The sequence below is a fragment of the Bubalus bubalis genome, chromosome 22, assembly GCF_019923935.1.
Source record: "Bubalus bubalis isolate 160015118507 breed Murrah chromosome 22, NDDB_SH_1, whole genome shotgun sequence".
NCBI lineage: Eukaryota > Metazoa > Chordata > Mammalia > Artiodactyla > Bovidae > Bubalus > Bubalus bubalis.
The window spans coordinates 38,497,090-38,509,730 of NC_059178.1; the positions used below are offsets into that span (position 1 = coordinate 38,497,090).

Below are 12,641 nucleotides of genomic sequence, written 5' to 3' on the forward strand. Positions count from 1 at the left end.
ATGCCTACAGAAGTTCAGGAACCATTACTACAGACTAGAGAGTTGATTAGAAGTTTTTAGGAGGTGAATGGGAGCCTTCTTTGACAAATGAGTAGGAAGAGATGCAAAGAGACAGGTGGCGTGGCTAAAGTGAACGACATGCCAATTGTCCAACCATTTGTAATTGCCCTTGAAGCCTTAACCATAAAGATATTAGTAGAACTTTCATCTTAAAACTATTTAAAACTCATCACGTATTTTTAAAAATATTTATTTAATTTTAATTGATTGATGATTGGTTTACAATATTGGTTTGGTTTCTGTCATACATCAACATGAATTAACCATATGTGTACATATGTCCCCTCCCTCTTGAGTCTCCCTCCTACCTCTCACCCATTCCCAACCCTCTAGGTTATTACAGAGCCCAGTTTGTATTCCCTGAGTCACCCAGCAAGTTGCCATTGGCCATATATTTACATGTGTTAGTGTATGTGCATCCATGCAGGCTTCCCATGTGGCTCCGCTGGTAAAGAATGCACCTGCAGTGCAGGAGACCCCAGTTCCATTCCTGGGTTGGGAAGATCTGCTGGAGAAGGGAGAGGCTACTCACTTGGGCTTCCCTTATGGCTCAGCTGGTTAAGAATCCACCTGCAATGCGGGAGACCTGGGTTCAATCCCTGGGTTGGGAGGATCCCCTGGAGATGGTAAAGGCTACCCATTTCAGTATTCTGGCCCATGGACTGTATAGTCCATGGGGTTGCAAAGAGTTGGACACAACTGAGCAACTTTCACATTCCTGCATCCATGCTGCTCTCTCCATTTATCTCACCCTCTGCCTCTTCTCCCCACCCTTGTCCGTATGTCTGTTCTCTGTGTCTGCGTCTCCGTTGCTGTTCTGTGAACAGATTTGTCAGTACCATCCTTCTGGATTCCATTATATATGCATTAATATACTGTTGGTGTTTTTCTTTCTGACTTACTTCACTCTGTGTACTAGGCTGTAGGTTTATCCACCTCATTAGAACTGACTCAGATGAATCATCACCACCTATTTTAAACTCATCATTTTACAGAGGAGCACATTGAGGCTTAGAAAAATGAGGTCAGCCTCTCAGTTATCCAAGTGTCAACAATAAAATAAGCAGGGGATTTGTTGGGTTATTTAACGTGGACATCCAGTTGACCTTCAACTTGACTAGATAATACAGGAGTCCAAGTGATGCCCCATGTTTTCTTCCTCTGATTTGCTCTGCTTGACTGTGGTTAGTTTTGTTCTTGGTAGGCTCCCTCCTTGTCGAGGCCAAGATAGTCCCTAGCTAATATGTTTTTTGTCCCTTTACAGCTTATGTTTCTGCTGAAAATAATGTATGCTCATTCCCTTTATTTCTATATGCTTCCCCAAAGATACTCAAACTCCTACCATCTGGCCAGATAGTTACCAAGGCTAGCCTTTCTGATGAAGTCAGAACCATTTCAGTGATGGCTAAAGTAAGGAAAGTTCCTAGGAGAAAGGAATGCAGAGCGTGCAAATATAATATGGCTACTACATAGCCTGTGTGATATGTTGGCTGTTTGACACACATGATTATAGTCAGGAGTTTATAGACTATAGAGGCTGTTCGGTGTGTGGTTGTTATGTCCACATATCCATGATTGAAACAGTTTTTATAGCAATGATTACATTCATTTCAACAAACACCTTCTGAGTACCTTGGGATTGCTTGTCAAATAATAAAGGATAGATAAATATGTGTCTGTCCCCCGTGGCATTCCCAAACTTCTTGGAAGTTTTAAGGGCAGGAGAGTTAGACGCATAAACGGTTGTAATGAGAGGAAAATGTGAGGGACATGTAGGGTGTTGAGACTGTTGTACAGTGAGGGAGACACCCTGGTATCACGGAAGACGTCACCATACAGGTGGTGGCTAAACATTTTATTTTGAGTGATAAATGGAGCAAAGAGTGGGATGCATTTCCAGGCAGAGGATGCCGGAGGAGCCAAAACAGAGAGATGGGAAACTGCAGAGGCACATGGTTTACGGAGCCACATCAGATTAGAGGATAGTCTCGGGGTTGGGGAGTAACCTGAGAGTTGGGGAAGGTGGAGATGAAGGAGTTGCCGATCTACCATAGAGGATCCTAATGACTCTGTGCTTCCTGTGGTAGGGAGTGAAAACTACAGATTGTAAAGAAGCAGTCAGTCAGTCTGGTGTATGTCAAGGCCTGAAGCCTGAGCAACGTTTTACTTGTTTTTGTCTTTTAAATAGGAACATGGCCCTGGCACCAGTGGGTAGATGAAATTGCAGCAGGCAGACATTAAAAGCAGGGGTAGGGCTAGGGTTTCTAAAACTGTCCTCTTGTGATGTAAAGATTGTTTGAATTAGGATGTGAGGAAGTAAAAAATGTAAATTGAAAGATGAACTTTGTTGAGGCAGAATAATTCTAATAGTCTAAGAAATGCTTCATTTCTGGGTGATGAAGAGGAAGACCTTACTCATTGAGTGAGAGAAATAGTCAGGAGGAAGCTCTCCACTGGGAGAGATGAATATGATGACTTTCATTTTAGGTAATATGATATTGCAAATATAAAGTATTTTCATTTATATATGGATACTGTTTGTAAATTTTTCAACGCTGTTTAAAGTACCTGGATGCTTTTCAATTTTGTAAGGCTACACAGGGAAAAATAATCACACTCCATTATTTTTTCACAGAGAACTATTTTATATACCTTTCAAATAATTTTTAAGCATCTTGCTAATGAAATTAAATGTTCCTGGGAATATGACCGCTAGGTACTATTTCCTCATGACCCTAACCATAAATATAGTTCAGCATTTCCTCAAGTATTTTTCTTGGCATACTATAATCAGAGATGTTGCTACATACTCTTGTGGAGAAGATTTTTAAATTGTATATTCTTAGGAAACACTGAGTTAAGGAGGTTTCTGGAGTTAATATAAGATTTTTCAGAGATTTTAGTGTACACTGTTAATGTATTTGCTGAGTTTGCAAGAGGAGGATGCATTTTTTTCTGAAACTCCTTTGACAGTTTTTTTGAGGAACACTTGGAACTAACATTCTATAGCACACACTCAGAAATGCTGTGGTATTGGCCATTACTAACAAAATGAGAGAATGGGAGTATGAGTAGCTACAAGTAGAATACAGAAATTAACATTTCGATACGAACCTGTTTTATCATACCAATTGTGCTTACACTGCTGTTCTTTAATATATGAAATTCATTGTTTTATTTTATATGGTTTTTTTTTTTGGCTTAAGTGAAAATACTCTGAGACTACAGTTGTAGGGAAATAGTATAAAGCCCTGAAGAGTCATCGAAGACCATGGGTTGGCTGCCTCTGCGCTGGAGTTGGTGATAGAATAAATCCACAAATGATTGCCTCCTTAGAATAAATTAGGGATAACATCTAAATTCCAAATGATTTTCTCCATTTTGTGACACATGCTTCAAGGCTCCTTTCTCCTGAATCCCTTGTCATTTCATATGTATTCAGAGAATTCATTTCAGCCCAGCCTACATTTCTGTTCTGTGCAAAGCACTGTCAAGAGTGCAAATTTATTTCAAGATTAGCTTCACATATATAATGTGCTCAATAAATATTTATTCAACTAATGGATTGTGTTATTCTTTAATGATCTAGTTCTGCAAAGAGGCATCTCAATTATGGGTCTGAATTCTTAACCATATTCTCTCAGAGGTCTTTCTTCCTTCGTTTTCATAGGGTAGCATTACCTGAACAAGACAGCCAACAATGTCATCCTCTGTAACCTGGTTCTTTCATTATATTATTTGGAATTTACCCTAGGGGAGTCATTGTTACAGACAATATTAAATGAAGATGAAGCCAACATCTTATTCTTTTCTGGCATCTGGCTTTCCTTTGTGTGTTTCCCTCAAGTGTTATATATTCACTTGTGGTATCCAAGGTTAGTTAAGTGGAAGAAACAACTCTGTAGACAGAGAATTGGGGGTAGTCAAAAGAGCATGGGTGTTGGAATCAGAGTAGAATTTGGATTTCAGCTGTATCACTTAGTTGTTATTTGACTACACTCTGAGTCTTAACCTCTCAGCCTCGGTTACATCTGTAAAACTAGGGATCATGCTTACATTTTATGGGGACTGTAAGCAATATAAATAATAGTGTGAAAGCCCAGTCACATTAGAGATACTCAATAAATGGCATCTATAATAATAGATATTTTTAGCATGTTTTCTCTCTACTGAATAAGTTACTTTCAGTATTAATCACATGTGAAAGGCTATGGGAAAGGAATGTATACACTTGCATATCTTCACTTATTTTTGCTAATGAAACAAAAATGAAATTAAACAAAATTTTACCTGAATAAGTTCTTTAAACTACAGAATATTTAATTTTTTTTCCATTTGCCATCCTTTGTATCTCTAGATGTTGGTTATTTTGGGGCATAGTAGTTATCATTATTGTTGTTCAGTTGCTAAGTTGTGTCTGACTCTTTGCGACATCATGGACTGCAGCATGCCAGCCTTCCCAGTCCTTCACTGTCTCCTGGAGTTTGCTCAAACTTATGTCCATTGTGGGGAAGGACATGGCAACCCACTCCAGTGTTCTTGCCTAGAAAATCCTGTGGACAGAGGAGCCTGGTGGAGGGCTGTCCATGGGGTCACACAGAGTCGAACACGATTGAAACGACTTAGCACGCATGCATTCATTGGAGAAGGAAATGGCAACCCACTCCAGTATTCTTGCCTGGAGAATCCCAGGGACGGAGGAGCCTGGTGGGCTGCTGTCTGTGGGGTTGCACAGAGTCAGACACGACTGAAGCGACTTAGCAGCAGCAGCAGCAGCATGTCCACTGAGACGATGATGCCATCCCACCATCTCATCCTGTCTCACCCCCTTCTCTTCCTGCCCTCAATGTTTCCCAGCATCAGGGTCTTTCCAGTGAGTCGGCTCTTCATATCAGGTGGCCCAAGTATTGGAGCTTCAGCTTCAGCATCAGTCATTCCAATGAATATTCAGAGTTGATTTCCTTTCATAATAATTCATTATTATTATACATAGTAATAATAATTTATAATTTTTAAACACATACAATATGCCAGACACAATTCTAGGTGTTTTATGTATTTTAACTCATTAAATCTTCAGAATAATCCCCTATGAAATAGTGACCTTTGTTATCCACATTTTGTAGTTGTGAAGCCTGAGACCCATAGAAATGAAGTCTAAAGTCATAGAGCTAGTAAATGGTCTGTCCTTAGCTACTCAGGCTAAGTGGCTTCAGAAGCCAGTCTCGTTCATTGTACTGCATTGCCTTTCCTAGTGTAGCCTGTCACGACATGCATACAATTGCTGGTATCCAGATATATATGTGGTATATCCTTCCCTTAATGTCTATAATCAAAGATGACCAGCTCACCTCATATTTTACTTTGAGGTCTTTAAAAATTATAATTTAGATTATATGCTTTAGCTTACATTTTTATAGGACTATTTCTTAATTTTCCTTATAGGTACTATTCTTAAATAATACTGAGCAAACTTTTGTCCTTGTATTGATGTTTTGAAATTCTTGTCTCCTAAAACAAAAGGTCTGTTTAGTGAACATGACTATAGGAATCTCTAGTGGTAGCTTCATTGTGTCCATAAAGTGGATAAAAGGTCTAAGTTCAAATGCCTGTTTATATTCCCCAAAGAATATAATTTTACATTGTTCAAGCCAATCAGAGATGCGTGTTTAGGTTTGGAGTCTGAAACTGTTTCTCTAAATTTAAGAATTGTGCAACATATGTCACTTGGTAATTATTTCTTGCTTTGATATCCATACCTGGTAAAAGAATACCTGGGACTATGTTTCTAATTTTACCCTACAGACACACTGAATAATGAAAAGCATGTAGGTATTTTTTAAAAAGAAATATGCAAAATATCTTCCTTTTAAATGACTCATCTCTTGAATTAATTGGTTGTTCTTGTTTATTTTTGCATGTTTATATGGGGTTTGAAATCAGAGTAGAATTTAGATTTCAGCTGTTATCTCTTAGCTAGTTGACGACAGTGAGATTCTAAACCTCAGCCTCAGTTACACCTGCAAAACTTGGAATCAAACTTACATTTTCTAACTTAAATCTTTGTTATTTGTCATATGTCAGTGCCCATTAAAAAACTTTCACTAGTGATCTAAGAGGTACTGTGAAATTTGAGATACTGTTCTCATCATCCAAATCAAATTTCAGACTTTCTGTAGGTCCTTTTTTGGTCTACTATTCTGTGTGCTGAGCTTCTTCAGATAATGTATTTATGTAGGACTCTAACTTTCAAGTTTTTTTTCCCAATCATTTTCAAGCGTTCCAGACTAACAGTATTGTTTCTCAGAGTAAGAAGTTAGTTTGCATGTACACCCAGGGCTGATTCATGTCAATGTATGGCAAAAACCACTACAATATTGTAAAGTAATTAGCCTCCAATTAAAATAAATTAAGTAAAAAAAAATGATGTACTCAATAAATGCTTAATATATTTGCCTTTCAAAAAAATAAAAAGAAGTTAGTTTGGCCTTGACTTTCTAGGGTAGTTTTTAATCATCTAGGTTACTGATTTATCAACTGGTATAAACTGCGTGTATGTGTGTTTAGGACTTATCCACATTCTGTGGTAGAAATAGTTTTTTCTTCCCCACTAGTAGTGACTTGCCCATTGAATATGTAAACACTTGCATAAGGCCAAGGGTATATTATTTGTTTTTCAGTATTTTCAAAAACATTTTTGGGAAGTATAACATATATAAAATGAAATGACCAAATCCTAAGTAAACAATTAATTTCCACATAATGAACACTAATATTCTGTATAAAGAACTGAAACATTACTTCCATCTCAGAGATCCACATAACTTCCTCTTAAAAATATATTCTTTAAAATTAAGACATTTTCTCCTGGCTCTCGACACTGAAAATACTTGAAGTATTATTAATTTATTTTAAAGAGTGAATATAAAATTGGTTCAGTTAATTTGTATTAATAGGACTTAGCACAATAACTGATGAATAATGCTGCTTAATAATCACTCCTTAAATCTGTTGAATTTTTAGACTTAACATTGTTTAGGATTACTTTTTTCAATGTTCCGCAAATTACAAAGCAAGATTTAAAAATGTTTTCAGGAAATAGCTTCATCTGAAATTTTTATGAAGAGATACTTAGTAAAATAAAGTAGCTTAAGATTTGGATTACTTAATTATTGCCTTGTAAAGCATTATTAATTTTCTATGGAAAGGAATGATGTTTTCTTTGTCGTATCTAAATATCCTTCCAATTGCATTCCCCAGGTATTTTCTCTGGTTTTTAAAATTATTAAAATAGACAGACCATCCATTCTCTTCACCAAGTGTGCACTATTAGTAAAATTTTATATGTTCTGTCAGCAATTTGATGTGATAAAGCAATGGTTTTTCTGTAGTTCACACAGCACTGGGGCTCTGCAAAGCATCTCTGGGGGTTCTTTGATGTCTAGACAGTTTAAATTATGCCTGCTCCCCTGCCTCCAAATTTCACCCCGTTCTGCTTCAGGGGTTGTGGGAAATGAAAACAAGCCAGAAGGGTTCCACAACCCTACAGTCTAGGGAGGAAGACAAACAAATAGAAGAAGCTGTATATCTATCCTGGCAGGTGTATAGGGAAGGTCCTAGTTACAGGGCATGGCAGAAAGAAAGGAACTGGGGACAAATAGTGTCCTGATAGTTTATTTCTAATTGTATTCCCAATATGGCACTATCCATATGTGAGCATTGTAGACAAAGTGAAAACATTATGGAAGTGTAGGGAAGAAAGTGGAATTTACCTTTTACTCCAGTCCTCCAGAGTTTACAGCCAAATCTAAGAGTTTGGTGTGTTTCTTGTATGCTGTCTTATTTATTGAGATAGTGGGATGTAGAATTGCATTTTAAGCTGGAAAACTAACTTTTTTTTCCCTTTTTTCTTTGTTGTCTCTTTTTATAAATTGGGATATCGCAATTCTTCCAATTCATCCTTTTAGAAAGTAAGTAACTTTTGAAATTTTAGAGATTTTTGAATTAAAATGTTGATGTGTTATTATTTCATATACAATATACACAGGCACATAGTCTATTCCAGAATTTTTTGCTTTCAGATTCTGACTTAGGCAATTAACTCGCATTGTGAGCAAATATTTTTTAATTTAAAAATAAGGAATATTACATAGAAGATGTCTATGCTGTCTAAGAATACAAACTTTTAACATATACTTGCCTCATCTTTTTTCATACCCACAATAAGACATTGTGTTTTTTAATATATACAGATATATAAATATATATTTATATCTTTCTTAAAGCTGGCCTAGGTACACTTGCTGAATCTATTTTTCTGAATATTAAAATAATAGAAATACTTAATGAGACTTTTATTTATTCTTGTTCAATGGCAGCTACTTAGGACATTCACTTTTTCAGGGGAAGCAGTCCACAATTTCTAGACTCTGTGGAAATGTTGAGAATGATAGCAATAAGTAAAGGGTATGAAAGATATTTAAAATTCACTTTCCTATGGATATGCAGTGGATGAAAGTTACCTTTCTTTCTTAAGCACTTCCTCTTTCAATGCTAAAGTTTTACAGTTTTTAAATGAAAGGGCCATTTAATTTGATTTTTTTTTCCTATGAAGAAATGCAATTGATATGTTTAAAACTAAGTGACTAATCAGGCTGAGTAGTAAAATTTGCATTTGATTGCAAAATATTTTTAATTCTTCTGAAATGCAAATGTATAGTTTTAAAATAAAGTGGATTTCCTTTTTGTTTTGGGGAAAATTACAGTAGTCTTTGAGACTTTTGGATATCTGTGTCATGTGATTATAAATTATATATTTTTAAAATATTTCCACAGTAAATCTTGAATTTATTGAATTAATAAACAGTATAGTTTAATAATATATTCATATTCAACAGAGCTTATTATTTATATGAAACTGGGTATTATCACTTATGTTTGAAACAAGCATAGCCTTAAACTATTATTTAGTAGTCAGTTTATCTTCCACCATTATCTTTGGTTTACTGTACCTTAGAAAGAAAATGTAAATTATAGTGAAATTATGTTTATTCAGTATTTTTTAGTTGCCTTTAAATCTGTATTATTCTCTAAAATTCTAAATCTGAGTTCTTGAAATTGTGTGTATTAGGACCTTAGGAAAGAAGAACAGGAAGAATGTGTATGAGGTTTGCAATGTGCACAATTAGTAATATTAAGTATTTTTATATTTCAAAACCATCTACATTGTTTCATTTATATGTATAGGATTCTATTTTACTTGTAGTGGTAACATTTTCTTGCCAGGTCCCTACAGAAAAATCTGTGTTTTTTGACAGTTTTGCCAAATTAAAGCTCCACAAATCTGGTATAATAATTCCCAGCTTCAAATTGTCTGTGCTTTTTCTGAAGAGAATAATGATAAAAATATATATTTTACAGTGTTCAGTGTAACATGTATAGCCTTGTTTATCTGAAATGTATTCATGGACAGCTATTTCTGGGAGATGAATGTTTTTTACTTTATAAGGAATGCTTGGCCCACTTTACATATAAGCAGAACATCTTTTGTGAGGAAAAAGAATGAAATGAGGTCTGTAGGCTTGTAGAAGCTTTGAGAGGAAAGCTGTTACATAAACTCCCAGTGTTGTTTCCATGTGTACTTCACTGTTCTGTGTTGTTCTGTGACCAAACTTATACTGGGGCGCTTGCTTCCTGTCAGACCAAATGGAAACGTACTGATGTGTTGGCCTAGAGAAACTGTTTCCTAAAATAATAAAGTGTTCTTATTAGAATACTTACAAACCTTTATGACCATGATGTGTATATATGCTGACTGGCTAGTAAGTGTGTTGTGGCAACTCAGCAAATTTGGCTTTTTTCATTTTATTGGTGAGCATTCATAGTAAGTAAGAGATGGGACAGTCTTGGTTTTTAGAACACTTTTAGCTTAGTCACATAAAAATATGTTTTTGGCAAAACTAATACAGTTATGTAAAGTTTAAAAATAAAATAAAATTAAAAAAAAAATGTTTCTATCACTGAAATTTACTTTGAAACCTTGATATCCCAAAGGTTCTCTTGTCCAAGGATATCTTGGAATATATACCCAGAACCCCTAACTAGGTGAATGGGATGGGGAGTAGGGTTTCTGATCTGTATTGATTCAACCAAATATTGATCTTATAGCATATTAGGAAGTAAAGTATATATGGAAACATAAGTAAATGCAAGTAACAGTTCTACTTCTAAATTCTAGTATACAGAAATACCAGTTTACAAACAAAACACAAAAGAAGTTCTGAAATTACCCCAGAAAATATATATGTATTTTACATTTCATAAACATCTTTTTAATTTTATGAATACATTTCAATGATGTTTGTACATATGTGTTTTGATATTTTAATCAATATTTAATACTGTTTGATTCCTTTAAAAAAAAAATCTGTTTTCACAGTTCAGTCACTTCTTTACTGCAGAATATTATCATTAGCTGGGTAGGATTCCCAAACACATATTTTCTTTATTTGACAAATAAAGAGCTGAGGAAAGAATGTCACTGAAGAAGCACAGATATAGATTTTTATTTGGCCTTGTGAGAAGTGCAATCCCATGAGTAACTTAAATACTTGTAATTTTAAATCAGTTCTTCCCTGGTTTCTTATTATTCTTTTGTTGCTTTTCAACCTATAGGATGGAGCTGTCCTTGAACTTGGTTTATTTGATCATTCAAGTGCAACCATCAACTTGTCTGTAGTATTTAAAACCTGAGGCTTCATGGTATTATTTGCAAAATAACACCACATAAACGTTTGGGCTTTGGTTTCTTTGAAATATAGTGTTGGTTGCTTTATGAATAAAAGCATAATTTCAATTCAGGAGACTTTTTGCCTGAAGCCTAGAAGACAGATGCATCTGATTAACTTTGGCGAAACTGGACTGGCCTGTTATTGTAATGTAGATGTTTTCGGGGTTGGGAGGATATTTTAAAAAGGCATGCGAGAGGGTCTTTTTTTTTTTTTTTTTTCCTAAGAGACTGAGAACGGTTTTGCCCCAGAAACTGCGTCTCAGACTGCTTCATTTTTTGCACACTTTTATTTTCTAGTGGAACTTCTCCATTAGCCTGTCTGAATGCAATGCTTCACACTAACACGCGAATCGGGGATGGAACATTCTTCAAAATCCCCGGGAAGTCAGGCCTCTATGCTCTCAAAGTAAGTTGGACTGTTCTGCATATTATGTCTGTTATTACTATGTATCATGCCTTTATTCAGACATGTGAAGGTAAACAAAATTAGATTTGGGTGAGGGGTAGAATGATCCCTTTGCCTTTTAAATGTTTTCAGATGTCTTAAAAATGATTTCATATTAAGAATAAACAATGACATTCTTCTTTAAAGAAAGCATATCTGTGGTTTCACTCTAACATATAGTAATGGAAAACGGTTGTGGCTTCCTTGAAATTCTTGATTCTTAAAAATTTACCTGGAGGACCGCCATGGTTCATCAGCCAAAAGTTTTAAGATGATCACAGTTGCCAAAAAACTATTTGACTTGATGATTACACATTGATATACCGGCTTCACACCTGTATGTCTGTCTTTTATAAAAGTAAGAAATGTACCCATTCCTCTTGAAAATTGGCTGTTTTAAATGTTATTCAGATTTGAAAGAAACAGTGCTCTCTGGGAAGTTTTAATAAAAGCTTTTAGTCATATGAGAAGAACAGAGAAATTAAAAGCTTCAGATAACCAACTCTTAATGATTTTAGTGTAATTTCCATTTACATCTGGAATGGAAATGCCATGTAAGATGCCAAATTCCAGAGGACAAAAGCTGATACAAATGGCTGCATAACTTAGACCATGCAAAATCAGTGTATTTTCTTATAAATTAAAAAAAGTATCAGCTTTAGTAAATGAGGGGTTATGTTTAAAATTCATTAATTTCCTTTGAGAAGTTTCTTCTGTTTTATTTTCAATAGTAAAAGTTATACCTGGCAAAGAAGTGGGGATTCTTTCTCAGCTCTTAAGCATCAGGCTCTTGTTCTGTGTATGTGTTTCAGAAAATAATACAGGTTAATCAAAAGACTTGTATTATTTATTATTTTTTGTAGTTAGTTTATGGTTACATCCAAGTTGTAAAGCCGTTTTCTAAAATGAAGACAGTAGAATTGAGAAAAACAGAAACAACATATGGCAAAAAGAAACTTTGTCTTTTGTGTAGATTTTAAAGGTTATCTCCCCCAAAATCAACTATGGAGTGTGTTTTTCCCAGTAATCCACCCCTCTCCAAGGAGTGGTTTTACGTAAAAAATAAATCAGTATTGCAATTTAAAGTCAGAAGTAACTTTGATAATTCCTTAGGGCCCTAGAAGTATTTTGAGTGTTTTCCGTTGCTAATACATCTCCATAAATTATTATTTTTAAACTAATATAGAAAGAGGAGTCATCATGCTCAGCTGATGGAACTTTGGATTTAGGCTGTGAGTCTGAACTGGATGGCTCAGAGATGGCGGAGGCCAATGCCAATGGGGAAGGAAATGGAGGTAAGTGTGGCAGATTTCAAGATAGAAATCCTGTTCTCTTAAAGGTTATATA

General features: G+C 35.3%; 1 protein-coding gene across 5 annotated transcripts in view; it reads left to right on the forward strand.

The window, feature by feature from the left end:
• Positions 1-12,641, forward strand: part of ASXL3 (ASXL transcriptional regulator 3) — a 196,425-nt gene that overhangs the window by 61,456 nt on the left and 122,328 nt on the right. For all 5 annotated transcript variants that reach the window (XM_044934439.2, XM_025273151.3, XM_044934440.2 and 2 more), the window contains 2 exons: positions 11,147-11,255; positions 12,481-12,589. In XM_044934439.2, coding sequence (XP_044790374.2) covers positions 11,147-11,255; positions 12,481-12,589 — 218 coding nt within the window. The remainder of the gene's footprint in view (positions 1-11,146; positions 11,256-12,480; positions 12,590-12,641) is intronic.